Source organism: Pseudonaja textilis, chromosome 10, assembly GCF_049901715.1.
Source record: "Pseudonaja textilis isolate UNSWEBS1 chromosome 10, rPseTex1.2, whole genome shotgun sequence".
NCBI lineage: Eukaryota > Metazoa > Chordata > Lepidosauria > Squamata > Elapidae > Pseudonaja > Pseudonaja textilis.
The window spans coordinates 3,247,053-3,267,219 of record NC_141999.1 but is presented as its reverse complement, the minus strand read 5'-3'; the positions used below and the strand labels follow the sequence as shown (position 1 = coordinate 3,267,219).

Below are 20,167 nucleotides of genomic sequence, written 5' to 3'. Positions count from 1 at the left end.
TCTCGGCGGCCGCCGTCCCCTTTCCCAGCGCCGAGAGAGCGCCTCGCCCCCGCCATCTTGTTTCCCGCGGCCGCTGGAGCTGAGCGACGCTGCTGGCGATGGGTGAGGCGAAGGCGGTGGGCCGCTGCGCGATGCGCCGCTTGGGGCTCCTGCAGCGCCTCAGCCGCGCTCCGTCCCGGGGGAGGCGGGGACCCGCGCGTTTCTCCGACCTCCGGCCTGTGCTGCTGCTCGGCAGCTGCGGCCTCCTCCGGCACGAGGATGGGCATTTTGCCCCGGTCCCGTCCCGTCCCGTCCGCCCGGCTCCCTCCTCACGCGAGGCACAATGGTCGCGCCGGAACAGACTGCGGGGTCTGGCCGCGAGCTTTCTTGATAGCCTGAAGGCGAGCAATCGCCGGGCTCGATAGGAGGGCAGCGGCGGGGGCGCGGATTAGATGCCGTTTCTGCCGCCTCCTCTCATCGCGGTGATGCTTCAGCTGTTAACACGCCTTTTCCTGGTCCCCAGAACTGTTTAATGGGGTCCGTAACGACCCCTTCCCCCTCCAAATCACCCCAAACCGTTCTCCACAAGCGCCTCTTGCCTCCTAAGCCTCGACTTACCACCTAAGCCCCCTTTGCAGGTAGTCCTCGACTTACGACCGCAATTGAGCCCCGCGGGTTTTTTTTTTTTTTTGTGGTGAGACGTTTCTTAAGAGGGTTTTGTCCCGTTTTACGATCTTTCTTGCCACACTTAAGTGAATCGCCACAGTTGGTAAGTTAGTAACCTGATAGTTAGGTGAATTCGATTTCCCCATTGACTTTGGTTGTCCAGAAGGCGGCAAAAAGTGACTGACATAATACGGGGTGCTGGCAGCGGTCATAAGTATGAACCAGTAGCCAGGTGCCAGGATTTTAATCACATGATCATGGAAGGTGCTACTCTGAGAAACAAGTCCTAGGTCACTTTCCCCAGTGCCGTTATAAGTTAAAATGAACTGCTGTAAATCGAGGACTACCTGTACAAATGGCTCCAGGATGTGCTCCAACTACCCTCTCTGGAGTAACTACTCCAGGTTTAAAGCTGTCTGCTCTATCCCGTGGCACTTTTAGGGGCTTCTTGCTGATGGCTCCATTCCCTTCCTCTGTTTAAACTGTGCACACTCTAACCTCCTGTTTTTCGAACTTGGCTACTTTCAATTCATCGCTGGGGAATTCTGGGACTTGAAGTACAAGTGGCTTAAAAGTGGTCAAGTTTGAAAGAAAAAAACAACTGGTATAACTACTGCTATATTGTGCGGGTTCTTTTACACTGTTGGGGGTTGTTCCTGACTTTGCGAAATGGATATAAAAGTGTTTTGGAATGAATGACTATAAATAGTTGTGGTTCGTTGTGTACCCCATTTTTCCCCCCAAGATCAGAGGTCCCCAGACTTGACCACTTTAAGACTTGTGGACTTCAACTCCCAGAATTCTCCACCCAGCTATGACTTGAATCCACCAGTCTTAAAATGGCCAAGTTTGGGGACCCCTGGTATAAGGTCCCTGACTTGAACAGGGGTTGGACTAGAGGACCTCCAAAGTCCCTTCCAACCTTATGATCATATACTCTATCAACTATGCTGCCTGGAGAATTCTGGGAGCTGAAGTCCAAAAGTCTTAAAGTTGCCAAGCTTGGAGACCTCTGCCCAAGATGGTAGCATAAGATTATTTTTTTTCAGAATTTTTGTATATATAAAACAGCCTACTTGAGAGCAAGTGGCCCCAGGAAATGAGATTTTCAGAAATTAGTTTTGAATGTTTAAATGTAGCAGTGCTATTTCTAGACCCATGTGCAAATATTTCCAAAGTGATAAAATATTCAAAAATTGGAACAGGATTCCTCAAAGTAGATGCCCAGATTACTCAGGTTGCATCATTAGGGTGTGTGTGTATCTGCATGAAGCAGCTCTAGGATGGTTATAAGTAGAACTCATTGCAGCGTCCCACAGTTTGGCATCCTTAGCACATTATTAGACAATAATCCCCATTTTTCCTAGTCAGCCACTGAAGCAGGAGAGCACCAGGTTAAGGAAGAGGTTCAACAGAAATGGCAACCAGATACATGAAACATGCTGCTGTAATATAATGAATAAATTGAAAGTGAGATTCAGGAAATTTCTAGTTTTAAACTTTGAGCCTAATGTATCTGCAATTTAGGAAGAATTTTATGATGTCCCAGTCATTCTTACACAGATTGTTAACATGTTTGTGTAATGTGTAGGTTTGATATTTGTACACCAACCCCTCATATGAGATGCTTTTCTTGAAATGGTAAACCTATACAGAACTCTCCGGATATTCTAAGAATTGCTGTAACAACACAGGCCTAACAACATTTTCCTTTCCAGTTCATAGAATCAGAGAAGCCATTTGAGGAGTGGGGCTGCCCCTCTGAGTGGCAGGGGTTATGGCAGGGGGAAGAAGGGGACCTAACCGGACATCCTACTGCCGCAATCCTCTCTGTGAACCTGGAGCTCCTGGTGGTGCCAGCCACTCCACAACTTCTTCAGTCACCAGTGTGCGTTCACGTACCAGGTAAAGCTGTGCTACAGGGCGAAGTTCTTGTTGAAACAAATGTAAAACCACAACACAAAAGTGTTTTTCTCTGGAATTCACATCCTGATCAGCTGTGATGAGCCAAGGAAGATTAGTGCAATGATTCACTGTTTTCATGGAGCTGGTTTTAAATTTTTCAGGCCTTTAAAATAATCACTCTTTAATTTGATTTGGAAATTATTGATAACCAGATGTCGATGCTAAGTATTCTTGTGGCCAAGGTTTTCTCTGGAGGTAGCTTCTACACCATCTGAAAATATATCTGTGCAAAGGGAGCTGTAGCTACTTCTCTTGGCTGTAATGGTTATTTCTCTTGGTTTTAATTGTTCTGTATAAACTGCCTTGAGATATGCAGCTGGCACTGTATAAATAATGCAAGGTGAATACTTTACCTTTATTGTTGATCCAATACTTTACCTTTATTGCAAGTGATAAGGAGAGGACGATAGCTCTAAATCAGGGCTGTCAAACTCGATTTCATTGAGGGCTGGATCAGTATTGTAGCTGTCTGCCGGGAGAGGTGGTGGTGGCAGGGGAGGCCGACTCAGCATGACCAGTTTGATGTCACTCCCGTAGGTGTTGCTTGTGAGGACTGAGTGGAATTGGGGAGGGAATCCAGGGGTCTTGGGTGGGCGGGCGTGGTGGGGCGCTCATCCTGTGGGATAAAGTGAGGTGAGGCAGGAAGTGGAGCACCTACAGACGGAAACTCTTGGTCACTGCACGCTCACCGCCCTTTTTTGCAGGGGGTGGTGGTTTCCAGGCGTAGCTGCAGTCTGCCGGCTCCTTAGCTGGCACCCGCTGCAGCTCCAGAGCCCACTGCCATCACCGGGCTGGCTATCCATCTGGACCGCTGGACAACTTACTCCCACTGTCTGTTTTGACTTGTGGCTGGAGAGCAGGTCACTGCGGGTCATCTTGGCCCCTTCGCGGGTCTTGCTCTTGGCCTGAATGTGGAGAGCGTTCCCCTCATGCACCTGATACACCTTGGCCCCGTTGCGGGCTGCCACCACCACTGCTCGGCAGACCCACCCACCCTGATGGAAGCGAAGCGGCCAGATAGAAAGGCCAAGCAGAGGCAAAAGGCCCAGCAGGCAAAAGACACCCACCATGAGTGGGGAAAGCCGGATCTCCCATCATACCATGGCTGCCCAGACTCAGCAGAGAATGGAGGGAGGCACACCATCCCAGCTGAGCCTGGGCGGCCATGGCGCCAGTGGAGATCCAGCTTTTCCCGCTTGCAATGGCTGCCTTCCACCAGCTTGGCCTGCGCATGCACAACCACCTCTCTTTGGCCTTTTCAGCTGGCTGCTTCGCCTCCTTCAGGCTGGGCGGGCCTGCTACTCCAGGCAGCAACAGCAGTTTGACTTACAATACATTTGACTTACGACAATACCTTACCCAGAATGATTTATTTTTGTTTCCAAAATTAATACAATGCTTACGTAGCAGCAATCATTAAATCAAATAACAGCAATCATTGAATCAAATAACCCTAATAAAGTGTCAGCTATATGCTGGGGTTTTTTGCTGAATGTAATACAGATATAACACAGATAAAATGCTGCTGACAGTTCTACTGGCTATCTGTCTATTATCCATCCATCCATTGTCTCTGTGTTTGTATTTATTAAAAAAAATGTGAGGTATTCCATCGAAATGTCATGGATATCAGTCAGGCAGAGACAACATTTGGACCTGCTGATGGACCTGCACAAGCTGCTGGTGGCCTGGGTGGTGGTAGCGGCCTGCAGCAGGGCCGAGGTGCGTTGGATATGTGACAGGGATGCACTCCATGCATGGGCCAAGGGCCCCCTTGAGGGGGCCGAGGAGATGACCAGCGGCGACCTGCTCTCCAACCGCGGACCAAAACAGTCGGGAAGAGCAGGTGGGCCGATGGTGTCTGGCAGCAGCTGCTCCTCGCCTTCTCTTGGCCCGCCACGGAAGTAGCTGGAGGCAGAGGCGCAGGGGAGAGGCACACGGTCAGGCCTGGACAGCCACCTGCCCTGTCCCATCCACATGGGATGGAGCAGGCACATCTGGTGATCCGCATCACCCGCGTGTCTTCCCTGACTGACCGCTGTCGGTGCCAGCACCGCCATACCTGCTCCTTGGAGGGCCAGCTGCGGAGCCCCTGCTGCTACACACCTTCCCCCCACCCCCTGCACACACCTGAAAGGCACAAGAGGCGGGCTCAGTGCACACAGGCCCAGTCCATCCCGGCGTGCACATGTGTGCCTGCCTCATGCGCACCCCCGTGCCTGCTGGGATGGTGTGGGCCGGGCTCTGTGCAAGTTCACCCGCTGCCTCATGTGCACATGCAAGTAGGGATGGGATGGGTGGAAGCGAGGCAGGCCAGGCCCCTTTCCATTTCCAGGACGGCCCTGCAGGCTGGATCCGAGCACATCGGAGACCGAATCTATCCCGCAGGCCTTGAGTTTGACAACCCTGCTCTAAGCAGCCTTTAGAGGGCATTGTAATGGCATGAGCAAAGAACAAACAGATCGGACATGGGGATGTTAATGAAATAGGGAAAGGAGTTGTGTGCAAAACAGATTTGTACAAATGTAAGCAGTCCTCGACTTACAACAGTTCATTTAGCGACTATTCAAAGTTACAATGGCACTGGAAAAAAGTGACCTATGACTTTTCAGAAATGCGTTCCCCCATGGTCACGTAATCAAAATTCAGCCGCTTGGCAACCAGCTCGTGTGTATGATGGTTGCAGTGTCCCAGGGTCATGTCAGGATTCCCTTTTGCCATCTTCTGACAAGGTCAGAGAGGAAGCCTGGTTCACTTAACAATCATGTTACTGACTTCTGTGGTGATTCGTTTAACAACAATGGCAAGAAAGGTCGTTATATGGGACAAAACTCGCTTAACACGTCTCAGCAACAGAAATTTTGGGCTCAGTTGTCATAAGTTGAGGACTATCTGTCAGACCAAATTACATTTCTGGAAGTTGAATAAGTAAAATAGATACCAGAAAATTACCAACATTCCTGAATGCACATAAGCCTCTCTAATCACTTGCTCAAACAGTTACAGAGGCTTGCTCAGAAATATTTTAAAACAGGGCATATTCCTCCAAGGTAACTAGGAAGTAACAGCCACAAAGTCTGACTTGTGCAAGCCTCCATTTTATTAACTGTAGTCTCACTGTAAGCAGAAAATTTAATCCGCGTTATCAATAATAAGAATGGCATTTGATATTATTGGCCAGCATTTATGATACAGTTTATTTGAATCCTCAAGGTAAAGACTGTTTTTTATCCCACACTGTTGTTCAAATAAACTTAGTTTAAAGTGATCGTGTGGTGTTCACCTATCAATTGGGCCATTGGGAATTATCTCCTTCAGAGTAAGGCACATGACGAACCTCTTCGTTTAGTTGACTTGCTCTGTTTTCCTCTTGCAGGAGCGGTTCAGGGACCGGCCTTTCCAGCCCCCCTTTGGCAACCCAAACAGTGGTTCCCCTCCAGCACTGCAAGATCCCAGAGCTTCCCATCGAGAGGAACATCTTGTTTGAACTCCAGCTGTTCTTTTGTCATCTTATTGCTCTCTTTGTCCACTACATAAACATCTACAAAACAGTGTGGTGGTACCCACCATCTCACCCTCCCTCCCATACTTCATTGGTGGGTATTTTATATCTGATTGCCTGTTTGCAAGATCTTAAAGTCACATTTAGATTAGATTAACAGAGTTGGAAGGGACCTTGTGGGTCATTTAGTCCAACCCCCCCCCCACTCAAACAGGAGACCCTACACCATTTCTGACAAACGGCAGTCCAATCTCTTCTTGAAAGCCTCCAGGGATGAAGCTCCCACAACTTCCGAAGGCAACTTCTGTTCCATTGATTCTCACTGTCAGAAAATTTCTCCTTGTTTCTAGGTTGAGTCTCTCCTGGATCAGTTTCCATCCATTATGCCTTGTTTGGTCTTCGGGTGCCTTGGACTCCTTCCTCTCTGTGCAAGCCCCTCAAATATTGGAAGACTGTTATCATGTCTCCACTGGTTCTTCTCTTCACTAGACTAGCCAAGCCCAGTTCCTGTAACCGTTCTTCATATGTTTTAGTCTCCAATCATCCTGGTTGCTCTTTTCTGCACTTTTTCTAGAGGCTGAACATCTTTTTTATAGTGTTGTGACCGAAACTGGATGCAGTATTCTAGGTCTGGTCTTATTAAGGCTTTATAGAGTGGTATTAGTACCTCCCTTGATCTTGATTGTATCCCTCTGTTTAATGCAAGTTAGGATTACATTAGCTTTTTTGGCTGCCACCACACACTGCTGGCTCATATTTAACTGGTTGTCCATTAAGACTCCAAGATTCCTCTCACAGTTACTGCTATTAAGCCTTTCAACCAGTCTATATGAGTACTTTTGGTTTTTCTTGCCTAAGTGTAGGACTTTACTTTTCTTTACATTGAATTTCATTTTATTAGATATGGCCCAGTGTTCTAGTCTGTCAAGATCCATCTGGATCTTGAGCCTATCTTCTTGGATGTTAGCTATTCCTGCCAGCTAAGTATCATCTGCAAATTTGGTAAGTTCCTCTTCTATTCCCTAATCTAAGTCATTAATGAAGATATTGAAGAGTACTGGGCCTAAGACGGAACCTTGTGGCACCCCACTGCTTACTTCCATCCATGTAGACTTAGACCCATTAAGGACTACTCATTGAGTACGGTTTGTCATCCAGTTGCGAATCCATCTGGTGGTAATGCTATCCCCCTTTTTCTTAGCTTTTTTAAATTTTTATTTATTTATAGATAGATAGATAGATAGATAGATAGATAGATAGATAGATAGATAGATAGTATAGAAGTGTAATTTACAACAGGATCTGCTGTGAGTCTTGCGGAATGGATAAGGGCTGCACATGACATGGCAAGTGAAAGCTACTATAATTTTTCTTAAATCTAGTCCCTTCAGTTAATATTAACCTTCTATGCCAGTGTTTCTCAACCTTGACCACTTTAAGTTGTGTGGACTTCAATCCTAGAATTCTCCATCCTGCTAAACCCTGTTCTATGTTGTCTGGGCTTAATCATTTAAAAAACTATTAATGTTAATTTGAAGGGTGTTACAGAAAAGCAATAGCTGAGGAAAAGCCCGGGGCTGCACCCATTGGAGTGTGCATCCTCGGGCCCAGCAACTACACTGCAGCATAAACTCTAGTGCACTTCATAAAATGTGCCAACCATTATTATGAGATAATAATATTTACAAATGTTACATATTTGTTCCCACATTTGTGGGCTCAATTATGCAGGAAGTATGTTCAGAAATCTTTGCTGACTCTGTAATCCAGTGTTTCCCAATCTTGGCAGCTTTGAGGAGGAAACTTGATTCACTTAAGATTATGTGATTCACTTAGTAACAGCAGTGATACACTAAATAACCATGGCAAAAAAGGCTTGAAAAATTGGACAGAATTCTCTTAATAGCCACTGCTTAGCAGTAGAGATTCTTGTCCCAATGATGGTCATAAATCAAGGATTACCTGTATACTCACGGCTTTATTTTCCTATTTCTCCTACGGCTCTCTGGGAATTCTTCTTGCTTTTCGGCATTTGTCAGATTGCTGCTCCTAGGGTAATCACAGTCTTGTCTTTCCTTCCTGCAGAATTTTCACCTCATTGATTTCAATGTCCTGGCAGTGACCACTATTGTTCTGGCAAGAAGATTGATAATTGCTATTGTGAAGGAAGTGAAAGAGGTAAAGTTGACCGTCAGAGATGTCGGAAATTGCTGTTTCCGGTTATGCCTTGGCTGCTTCTTACTATGTCAAGAACAGCGCTGCGTTTCTCAGTGGCTTTCTCTAGTTCCAGGAGCTTTCCAGAAAATGCCTAGCAGCAGGAAGGAAGTGTTGCTTCCATCCCATAGGCCAATTTGATGAGGCCAAATCCGGCCTGCGTGGCTATCCTGGAATCTGTTAAAGGTCCGGCCCGCATCACTTCAGCCCAGCCCACACCATCCCAGCATGCCTGCGCACGGCCAGGCCCAGTTCTCTCGCCACGTGCAGAGCAACTAAAATCGTCTGTGGGACTGCGGTTAAAAAAAAATAGTCCAGGCCTTCCAACCTCACAAGATCTTTTTCTTTTCTTTTCTTTTGTGAGAAGTTGGAAGGTCTGAACTATGTTTTTTTAACTGTAGTCCCACAGACGACTTGAGTTGCTCTGCACGTGGCAGCGGCAAAAGGGGCTGGAAAGGTTAGCGGAGAGGGATGTGGCTGCCCTGGGTGGGGATGGATGTTTGGCCTGGCTGAAGGGCCCTCAGGTAAGGTGGGGGGCGGGGCGGGTGGGTGGGGCAGCTCTACACCCCCTGCCTTGCTTCGTCCTCCACCCCCCCCTTCACACCGCTTCATTCTTCCCCACTTCTCCTTGCTCGCCTCCATAACCTAGTAGGAGACTGAGCACTGCACTGGTGCGACGGCCACAAAGCGAGGCTGTGGGGGGTGGAGTATGAAGTAAGGTGGGGGGGGCGGAACTGCCAGCTTACCTGAGCGCCCCGCCAGCCAGGCACGGAAGCTCTGCAACTGCCGCTGCAGAGAGAGAGAGAGAGAGAGAGGAGGAGGAGGCCTCTCCAAACTCTCTCTCTTTGCGTATGGGAGAGAGAGCGATCTTCAGCCAAGCTGCGGGCAGAGGCATGGGAGGCAGGAGGCACCCGAGCAGGGTTGGGGAGTACGAAGCAAGGTGGGGTGAGGTGTGGAGCCGCCCGCTCCCCATGCACCGCAACTGCCCCTGCAGAGAGAGAGAGAGAGAGGGGGGGAGGGAGGTCTCCAAACTCTGTGTGTGTTTGGGTATGAGAGAAGCGAGCGAGTGCAGTCACTGCTCTGCTTGGAGCATTTAAGCTGCTGGGGGCAGGGGAAGCGGGCAGGAGCTGTTTTTCTCCTTGTCCTCCCTATTGAAGCAGCAGCAGCCACCTAATGATTGCCCCCTCCCCAATCAGCCAGCCAGCCTTACCTGGCCGGCAGGTGCAAAGCCTTGCTCTTCTCCTCCTCCTAACCAGAAGTAGTCATATCCTTGTTTTGTTTTGTTTTGTTGTTGTTCCTTTAGGCTTCTCATACGGGCAAAGTCTCCTTGCCACGCTCCATCTTCCTTGTCACCATGCGCTTTGCTGTCCTAACTGGCGCAGGCTGGAGCCTGTGCCAGTCTATCATTCACCTCTTCCGATCATACTCGCTCCTCAACCTCTTGTTCCTGTGTTATCCGTAAGTACCAAAAAAGAGGACTTGATTGTTCCTTTATTATTTTTATGAATAACTCAAGGTTGGCCCAGACTCACTTGGCTTTCATGCCTAAGGTGGGACTAGAACTCAGTCTGATGGTGACTGGCCCATACTGACCCAATTGGCTTCTAAGGCAGGACTAGGGAACTCACCGCCTCCTTATTTCTAGCCTGGTGAATTCACCACTCGACCAAACAGGCTGCCACAGTTCCCATCTTTCTGCTTCCTTCTGGTTCTGAACTACTCCCAAAATGAAACAATCTCATTATTAAAAATCAAGAATCCAGTAGCCCTTTTTCTGGCTAACAAATGTTATTAAAAGGCATAAGCTTTTGTGTGCTCATGAAAGCTAATGCCATTTAATTGAAAAAAAACATTTTGTGTTTTTTAACATCCTTTTTGAAGTAGTAGTAGTATCATCCCACCTTCATTTTTGGCTAACTCTAGGTGACATACATTAGCTAGGTGTAGGTGATAGTTGAATTCCACCCAGAAGCACACTGAAGCCAGTCTCTCCATGGAGCAGAGGTATAAGATGGCTTCATTGAAATGCACCCGTAACTTCCTGTGCTGAAGTATTCTGGACTAGTCGCACCTTCCAGATGATCTTCAAAGCCATTTCCATATGGAGCACATTGCAGGACGCCACCTGGGACATACCTGATGCATGAGTGACTGTTAACTGGTCCTGGAGAGGATTCTACTGGAGAACAAAATGGAATAGTGCAAAGATTCTGTACCAATTCTCCTTGATGCAGTGCAACCGTAGTATCTAAAACTAAAGACTGGAATGCCCTGGATCCGAGAAGCATTAAGCCTCAACAGCCATATGGTTTTGTCATTGTTGAGTTGCAGCCTGTTTTCCCCATCCATACTTTTACAGTCCATGGCATCACTTGGCCACCCTGGAGCTTAAATACACTAGCACCTAGACATGTATACCGCTTTACAGTGCTTTACAGCCCTCTCTAAGTGGTTTACAATGTTAGCATATTGCCCCCCAAAATCTGGGTCCTCATTTTACCAACCTCGGAAGGCTGAAAAACTGAGTCAACCTTGAGCTGCTCAGGATCGAACTCCTGGAGCGAGCAGTGAGTTAGCTTGCAGTACTGCATTCTAACCACTGTGCCACCACGGCTCTTAAAAAGCTGGATATCACCAGCATACTACATATCAATAGCACTTAGATTTATATACCACTTCACGGTGCTTTACAGCTCCCTCTAAGTGGTTTACAGCCAGCCTCTTGCCCCCAGCAGTCTGGGTCCTCATTTTACAGGCCTTGGAAGGATGGTAGGCTAAGTCAACCTTGAGCCAGCAAGAATCAAATTGCTGGCAGTCAGCAGAATTAACCTACAATGCTGTATTCTAACCAATGCGCCACCGCGATTGTTCACCCAGTGCCATCCTTACACATTACATACCTCAAGTTGTCTTCTTTTATTTTCCCCACGACAACTATCCTGTGAGGTGGATTGGGCCAAAGGAATGGGATTCGCTCAGTCACCCAACAGGCTTTCCTGCCTAAGAGAGGGCCAGAACTCATGGTCTCTTGGTTTCTGGTTCATTACCTTAACTGCAATGGCAGATCGGAGGAGCATGGTGACTAGAATGCTATTGCCCAGTAGAGTATTAGCCATAGCATTCTAGTCACCTCACATCCAGTTTGGTATGCTCATAGCATTACAGTATTGGTTGCCTTTCCAGTTTACTTTCTAAAAAGCTTTAAGATAGGAATCTCTCTTCGTTAGAGCAGCTGCAAGTCTGTTTCATGCGTGTACAAAATTGGGAAGTTTATAATTTTTGATTTGCTGCTTTAATGCCCACCCGCACCAGTTTTTGCGTTCTTGGAGCTCCCTACAACCCCTGACAGAGAATATGAGGGAATTATCAATAAGGCATTGTCAGAATATTCCACTGTTCTATTGATTATTTGTAATTTTAGGGCATTGATGAACAACTTCAGAAGGGCCCTACATCTTTTATAGAACTATTCATTTATTCGTAGCTGTTTCAGGTGTTTCAATCCATTTTAGTCAGTAAGATAGCAATACTTTATCTGTTACTTGCCTGCTAAGTGTCAACTCGTGAAGCTTCCCTGACCTGCTCTTGAGTTGCCACAGGCAGGGGGATGGGAAATCGCACCTCGCAGCTGCACCAAGGCATTTACTCCTCAGTCATACCAAAATGTAACCTGGCCGAGCAAGTCAAGGCCATCTCCCACGGATACCAGCAATGCCTGGAGGGAGTGACCTCCACAACCCTTGAAATTGCCTCATTGGGGAGGGGTAGAAGGGTTAGAAGTGAGGCGTGAAGTGGGTGAAGTCAGAGTTGGCTTCGTCCAGGTAAGGCTGACATGGTACTCCTAATAAAAGACTGGATTTTTATTGCCAGATGGCTTGAGACTCTTAATTGCATTAGGGCCCTGGTCAGAACCCTGACACTAAATTTGCTATTTTCAGTGAGGAAATTGGGAAAAAAAATATAAGAACCTTTATTGTCACTTTTTTTTTTTTTGTGACAACACTGGCACACATTTAAAAAATGAAATTCTTATTATACAGTATAATCCAATTTAATGTTTCTCTTTGTTCATACTTGTTCAAATCTTGTTGACAGTTTTGTATATCCAAAATATATGGAGCCAGAATCTAGCTTTAACGAATTTTGTTCTTTTACAGATAGATATACTTAATGACTTGTTCAGCAACTATTCAAGCTTGTGATGGCACTGAACAAGTGGTTCTTATGCTAGTTCTCAGTGTCACAGCCTCCAGAAGTCACATAATCCTTATTTGTGACCTTTTCTGACTTCTTACAAGCAAATTCAATGAGGAAGCAGATAGGAAGTCACAAATGGTGACCAAGTGATATCCTTGCTTAATGATTGCTCTGGATTCCCTTAAAGAGAGCAACCAAGAAGAGTTGGACCTGCTATTGCTAGGCTGTCATGTGATGTCACAGTTTATGACTGCATTGTTTAGCGACAGAAATTACGGACCCAGGTGCTGTCATTAACTGAGGACCACCTGTATTAAAGAACAAAGCATTTATAGTCCTCCAGATGATTTTGGGTTTCCATTACTTTAATATCCAGTTGTTTTGGTCAGTGGCCAGTGATGGCATAGTTGTCCTCTTCTGGATATTTGATGACTGTATTTTAATAAGTTATTCTATCTACGCCAGAGTAAGCATTGCGTTACGTTACTTGTAATTTCTTTAAATTACTTTAAACAAATCTCTGACATTAAGTAGGCCTCTTCCCACTCTCTCACTTGACTTGTTTTACAGTATTCTTAGTGGCAACGGATTCATGTTAATTTCTGTGAGAACTCTCAAATGAATACCAGTTAGATTATAAGCTACTCAGTGTTTGGAAAGTAACCTGGATGATGAATATAACTTCATAAAAGTTACTTCAGAATTGCTCTCCTTTTCCAAGGTTTGGCATGTACATCCCCTTCCTGCAGCTGAACTGCGATTTCCGCAAGAGCAGCGGCTTCTCTCCTGTGGCCAGCATTGGCCCTCGTGACACGGGGGACGTCAGCTTGCGGGGAAAGGACTACCTCTCTGTTCTCAAGGAGACTTGGAAGCAGCACACTCGGCAGCTCTACAGCATGGAGACTATGCCCACCCATGCCTGCTGTCTCTCCCCAGATCTGATCCGCAATGAAGTGGAGTATCTGAAAGTGGATTTCAACTGGCGCATGAAGGAGGTGCTGCTAAGTTCCATGCTCAGTGCCTATTATGTGGCCTTTGTACCAGTGTGGTTTGTGAAGGTAGGTGGTTGTGGACTGGGGCTCCTGCAGGACAGTCCAGTTGTGGGGCGGGGCGGGCAGACCTCTCACTCGAGGTTGGACCAGTTCTGAAAGGGAAGGGGGCCCTTTTAGAAACCATAAGAGTTTTGACGTGTTTATATAACTAACTTAACCTCATGCATTCGGCCCCCTAAAAACACTGTCGCTTTCTTCTAGAAGTTAGTCGTTTCTTCTGTGTAGTTCAGAATCAGGAGGTTTTATCCTGTTCTATTTTTCTTCAGCCCCATAAATTTAGGGATCTCAGATATGGGTTGAGACCATGGCGTTATGACGCAGTCATGGACTGCCATTCGTTAGAAATGGTGTAGGGCAGTGGTCCCCAACCACCGGGCCCCGGACCGGTACCGGTCCGTGGATCATTTTGTACCGTGCCGCCTATTTTGCTTGGGTGCCGCCATCTTGTTTTGACGGTGCTTGAGAAAGTGCTTCCGGGTGAGCTTGTCGGTCGTCGGTTGTTGGAAAGCGGCGTTTGGGTGCTGAAGGAATCCTCGCGCCTTAGTTTTGTCGAAGTGGGGGGGGGCGGCAGCTTCGAACAAAGATCCGTCCCGATGGCGGTGGAGTCTCCCGTTACTCAGGAGGAGATTAAGAAAGAGCCCGAAAAGCCCATCAACCGCGAGAAGGTACAAAGGAGGAGTTGAAGGTGGCGGGGAGAAGCGGGGGACAGCTGGCCGGCCTGTCGCTCGGCTCGCCTTGCCTTGGTCGTGCGTGCTGATGCCGGTACTGGTCCGTGGATCATTTTGTGATGCCGGTACCGGGCTGTGGTACAAAAAAGGTTGGGGGCCACTGGTGTAGGGTCTCCTGCTTGGGCGGGGAGGGGAGTTGGACTAGATGACCTACAAGGTCCCTACCAACACTGTTAATCTTAGTTTTAGTCTTAGTTTTGTGCCTTGGGCAAGGTTGTGCAAATTGGTTGTGCAAATTATTGTATAAAACAATAAGTTTTAGGGCAGGGGTGTCCAATCTTAGAAACTTTAGGGCTTGTGGATTTAAACTCCACCCCGTTGAAGGTCATAAATCTTAAAGGTACCAAAGTTGGACACCCTTTTTATAGAGACGAAGTTTGAGGTGGTTCACATATTTTATCACATTTTACAACACAGTCAGTGCTTATTTGGTTTTATTCATAAGTCTATTTCGAAATCATCCTCCAGATCAGATGTTAAAATCGAACATACTTGACCTATTCTGGTCCCCAGAACCACCATGTAATGCAGAAGTTGGACAGCCTTGCTGGATCAGGCCCAGTGCTATAGACTTCCGCAAATAATCCTCGTTTCCCACTCATCAAAGAGCTGTCCTTCGATGATCTGGATACTTTGGGAAATGCAAGCCTAGTTTGGAAAGTACAGCTGTGGACCTCATTTTTTCCCCCCTGTTTGTTCCTGACCTTTTCCCACAGAGCACTCAGTATTACGACAAGCAGTGGTCGTGCGAGTTGTTCCTGTTGGTCTCCATCAGCACGTCTGTCATCCTCATGCAGCACCTGCTGCCTGCCCGCTACTGCGACCTCCTGCACAAGGCTGCTGCACATCTGGGCTGCTGGCAGAAGGTCGACCCGTCTCTTTGCTCCAACGTCCTGCAGCATCAGTGAGTGGCCTCCGTCTTCCAGAAATCAATTTCTCTGTACTTTTAGACAGCCAGAGACTCCGTTTGTACGAAGCAGCCTTCCTAAACTTGTCAGTTCCCAATTCTCAGAATTGTCAGTTGCAGCCTGGAGGTACAGAATGCCGCCTTAAGCAGTGGGGTGAAAAGTAACAGGCGTCTTAAGTTTGATCTAATCTGGTGTCTCCTTTTTAGAAATATTTTAACCATTTTTAAGTGTTCAACTAGCTAAATGCTACTTGGGGCCTCACAAGCTGGCATAAAGGCCCGGTCCTCCTGCTCGTAGCCTCTCTTCCCTCTTTTCCCATTTTCTGTGGGGTTCTCACGGCCCATCAAGGATCCTTTGAAAAGCCCCAACTAAATCTGAGGAGCCTTCTGGCATTGGGTCTGCTGTAAAAGGCCCATAATGTCCAATTTGGGGTGGGAATGGGGAAGTGGCTACCATAAAAGGAAGCTTTCTGTGAAAAAGAAATTAGAAATTGTGCAGCGGCTGCACCTGTGTGCCATCTCTGGTCAGCACCGTTCTGTATTTCGCAGGTTTGTATCTATAACATTAGTTCACTTCCTGTACCTGTTTGTCTTGAGGAATTGCTTAATTTCAGTGTGTGGCTCTATATTTGCAGGACATTGTATCATCTCAATGCAATACAGGCAGTCCTCGATTTGTGACCATTGTAGAACCTGCCCATCACGGTCATAAATCATGATGATTGTAAAACGGGTCAACCATTTGACCGACCCAATGTTATGACCCCTTTTTTGTGGCGGTTGTTAAGTGGCTGCCATGATTGTTAATACAAACTAATGGTCCACTGTGGGACAATTTTGCCAGAAACCAGAAATGCTGGTTTCCAGGAAAACCTTCATAAAAGATAGTCACGTGACTACAGGATGCAGCCAAAGACTCTAAATGTGGGACCGATCCCAAGTGCCCCGGTGTGCCATGTGACTGCGAGGGGGCAGTTGTCAGGACCCCCAGTGGAGATAGAGTGTAACTTCAAATATGCGTAGTCCTCGACTTACAACAGTTCATTTAGTGACCGTTCAGCGTTAAAACTACACTGAAAAAAGGGACGTAATGATGACTATTGCAGCATCTCCATGGTCACATCATCAAAATTCAGATGCCGGGCAACTGACTCCCACGTATGACGGTTGCAGTGTCCCTGGATGTGAGGGCGATCTGGCTGCGACATCTGTCACCCCATTGATCGCCAGGGTTGATTCGGCTGACCTGGCTGGCTAGGCGGGTGTCCCCTTCCTCCCTCACCACTCCATGGGCGTCCCTCCCGAAGCTGCGTGCTCGGTGGAAGAGGATGGCCATCCCAGATAGAAGAAGTGTACCGATCTTCGGCCAAGGAGTGCAGTGTCCCAGGGCCCAGTGATCCCTTCTTGCAATCTCTTGACCAGCGAGGTCGATGGGGAATGCAGAGACACTTAACAGTTGTGTTACTGTTAACAAAGGCCGTGATTCACTTAAGAACTGCGAAGAGAAAAGTCATAAAATGGGTCACACCTATTTAACAAATGTTTCGCTTGGCAACGGAAATTTTGGGCTCTGTTGTGGTTGTGATTCAAGGACTGCCTGGAGCTGTGAAGGAATCGGTCAGTAGTTGCTAAGTAACTAGGGTGGCCGAGGCCAGCTCGACATTGCTCGGGTTGTGGTGTCCGGGGTGGTGCTGGGGGATTCCAGTGTCTCCAGCGGAAGAAGGCGAGACCAGGGAGAGCACCAGACCCTTGTCCTCCAGAGGAGCCTTGTCCCTCTCAGGCCGCACGGAGGATCCTGGATGGCGGCGCAGGCTGTCCAGAGTCCTAGGCAGGAGAGGGCAAGTGCCTAGACCGGCTCTCAAGCTCCCAGGGCAACGGGACCCCACAGTTCCAAGCTCCATTTTGGGTTGTGATGGCCTCCTGCAGGGCTCTGCCAGTGAAAACGGAGCTCGGGAAGGTGGTGGTGGTGGTGCGGCCCTTCCGAGCACCGTTTTTGCTAGCAGAAGAACCCCGGGCCGGTCCTTGGAGGTTTCCAAGGCAGCCCTGCGGGCCAGATCTAAGCAACCTGTGGGCCACATCTGGCCCTGGCCCTTGAGTTTGACAGCCCTTCCTGCTCTACAGTCCAGGATTTTGGATCTGAAAGACAACCTACTACCCTTCTCACTCACTCCCCGACTCCTCTCAATGACGAGAGAGAGAGATTAGATAAATAGATAGACAGACAGACAGACAGACAGAGAGAGAGAGAGAGAGAGAGAGAAATAGAGAGAGAGAGAGATTCCTTTCCAATGTTAAATTCCTGCCCAGTATCTCTCAGTAAGAAAACAAGCCCTGTGCTGCTTGGCAGTCCTCTGTCCTCCCGCTTGGAAGTCAGTGCCACCAAAGGGGAGGGTTAGCCGCTGGGAAAGGCCCAGCCTCTCCTTCTGCTCCTTCCATCAGGTCCCTGTTGCACGTGTTTTGCAGGTGGACGGACGAATGTCTGTGGCCACAGGGGGTGCTAGTGAAACACAGCAAAAACGTCTACAAAGCAGTGGGCCACTCCAATGTGGCGGTGCCTTCGGATGTCTCCCACTTCCGCTTTCACGTAAGCTGCTTTCCTTGTACAAACATTTGGCCGGGAATGGCTGCCCTCTTGCCCGGCCCTTCCTCCACAGTGGTTTGGTCTCTAGGGACTGCATGAGTGCAGCCGGTGGTTTGCTAAGGGACTTTTTTTTAAAAGCACCCTACGATCCCTGGGACCCTGATGGCGAACCTATGGCACGCGTGCCAGAGGTGGCACACAGAGCCCTCTGTGGGTATGTGCACCGCCGCCAGCTGCTCTCCTGGTTTCTGGGGTGCCGGAAAACAGCCCAAAACCAGGGTCGGGCCATTTTCGGGCCTGAAAAGGGCCCCAAAACCGGTCTGAAAAAAAAAACCCGAAAAATGGCTTGAAAAGGGCCCAAAATGGTCTGAAAAGGGCCTAAAAACAACCAAAAATGGCTAAAAAACAGGCATGCATGCAACAGCCAGTTGGTTTTGGGGGTTTTCGGCACTCCGGCATGCACAAATGTGTATTCCAGTTTGGACCCTTGGTGCTGAAAAGGTTCGCCATCACTGCCCTAGGATTTCCTGGTGGTCTCCCAACCAAGAATTAACCAGGCTCCAGTTTGCTTAGCTTGTAGCCCAAAAGGATTCTGGGTGTTGCAGAGGTAGCTTCTGCCTATAAGCCTCCAAGCCCTGAGTGAAAAGAAGATGGTGTTCTTTTCATTGGCTCTCCAGCCAGGAAAACCATTACTGGGAATTTTCTACAGCCTCTATTCCCTCTTTATTATTTATTTTAGGGTATTTTTTCAATTTGGGGCCTGGAACATTAATTTAAAAGCATGCCAAGACATTCGTCATTTGCCTGAAGAAGAGGAAATGGGAACTTAATTCTGCCATCACCAGAAAGGCTGGGCTATAACTTTCTAATTGATAGAGACGCCCAGAACACAGGGCCAGTGATGCCGCTGTTAGCAACAGAGAGTTCTTAAGAATGGGGCGTTCCAGGACCAGTGTGTGTGAAAGTGAAGGCTGCCCTGCATCTCCCTGCTGTGTTGGCAAAAGGCTGGTTTTATCAGTAAAGTTTTTTTTCTGGACTATTTGCCCATTACTCTTGCAGCTGATCTGAAAACCACAGGCTAGAAAGTTGAAGGATGCTAAATAAACCCCTGTCAGTAAACACAGTTGCCCATAACTTAGAACGCACCTTGGTGTTTCTCTGTTGGGCACTGCCACTGTTCCCCCAAACTTCTCTTCTGTGCCCTTTTCCTGTCTTGTCATCCAGAGTTTTTCAGCCCTGCTCTGACAGCCAAGAGAGCCAACACAGCACTGATTAAATTAAAAAAAAATGTATTTTTAAGAGCTCCGATCCCCCTCAAAGTGGCTGCAGTTCCATTTCCCTTTTTGCAATTTTGTGAGGTTCAAGGTGAGAATAGCAAAAGATCTGATGAAGATATGAGATATTTACTCTGCACTTTTAACTTTTTAGGTTCTGTTTTGGTTTGGCAAGTCGGTTTGAATGCTCACTAGAGCAAAACATTGGGTATAAATAAAATAAAGTAAGAAATGCGTGAATGTTAAATAGTATAATTTTACTCTGATTCCTGGATTGAAATCAGTATCTTTGTGAAGTCACTGGGCCTCAGGAGCTGCCGGATATTCACCCCAAGGATCCTCTCTTCCCTCTAGTTTTTTTTCAGCAAGCCTCTGCGGATCTTGAACATCCTGCTCCTCCTTGAGGGGGCCATCATCTTCTATCAACTCTACTCACTGGTGATCTCCGAGAAGTGGCACCAGACCATCTCGCTGGCCCTGATCCTCTTCAGCAACTACTATGCTTTCTTCAAACTCCTACGGGACCGCCTGGTGCTGGGGAAAGCTTACTCGTACTCTGCCCCCCGAGAGGCTGATCTGAAGCTGAACTGAGGGCGAGGTGCAGAGGTAATGGAGAGCAGTAGCTCCCGGCGTTGTTGAGGGCCACCCGAGACTGCTCCGAGAGGCCGTCTCAGCTGCCTGCCCTGCAGGAGAAGCGTTTCCTCACTGGGTCACGGAGCATGCTGGAGCACGGGGCTTGAGAATCATGCAGTCAGGCCGGCCCTGAGCTTTGTATGTCTTTTTTACCATTTCTTTTGGTTTGGTTTTTGCTTCGGTAAGGAAAATATCTTATTTTTATACTCTCAATTTCTGTCAGCCTACTTTGTGGAGCAGTTTAAGAGCTGTAACAACCACCCAGTCTTATGAGTATTTCTTGTCAATATTCTGGGCTGCCTGAGGACTTGTTGGGGTGTGGGTGGGTATGTGTCTGCATTTGTAAGAATTTGCAGCTTAGCAAAAAACACAAGGTCTGTAATCAAAAATTTCTCTGCTCTCTCCCCCCAGTCTCCATAGAAAACACTGCAGGGCTTTAGGATCTTGATGGCAGGCGGTCCTGTAAATC

At 47.7% G+C, this 20,167-nt stretch overlaps 1 protein-coding gene across 1 annotated transcript; it reads left to right on the top strand.

The window, feature by feature from the left end:
- Positions 1 to 29: 29 nt before the first annotated feature.
- TMEM39B (transmembrane protein 39B) lies at positions 30 to 19,911 on the top strand. Its single transcript, XM_026702698.2, has 9 exons — positions 30 to 102; positions 2,364 to 2,550; positions 5,987 to 6,206; positions 8,198 to 8,290; positions 9,630 to 9,784; positions 13,245 to 13,581; positions 15,020 to 15,207; positions 17,674 to 17,794; positions 19,420 to 19,911. Exons 2-9 carry the CDS (start codon positions 2,423 to 2,425, stop codon positions 19,654 to 19,656), a joined length of 1,479 nt encoding a protein of 492 aa, XP_026558483.1. The 5' UTR covers positions 30 to 102; positions 2,364 to 2,422; the 3' UTR covers positions 19,657 to 19,911.
- The last annotated feature ends 256 nt before the right edge of the window (positions 19,912 to 20,167 follow it).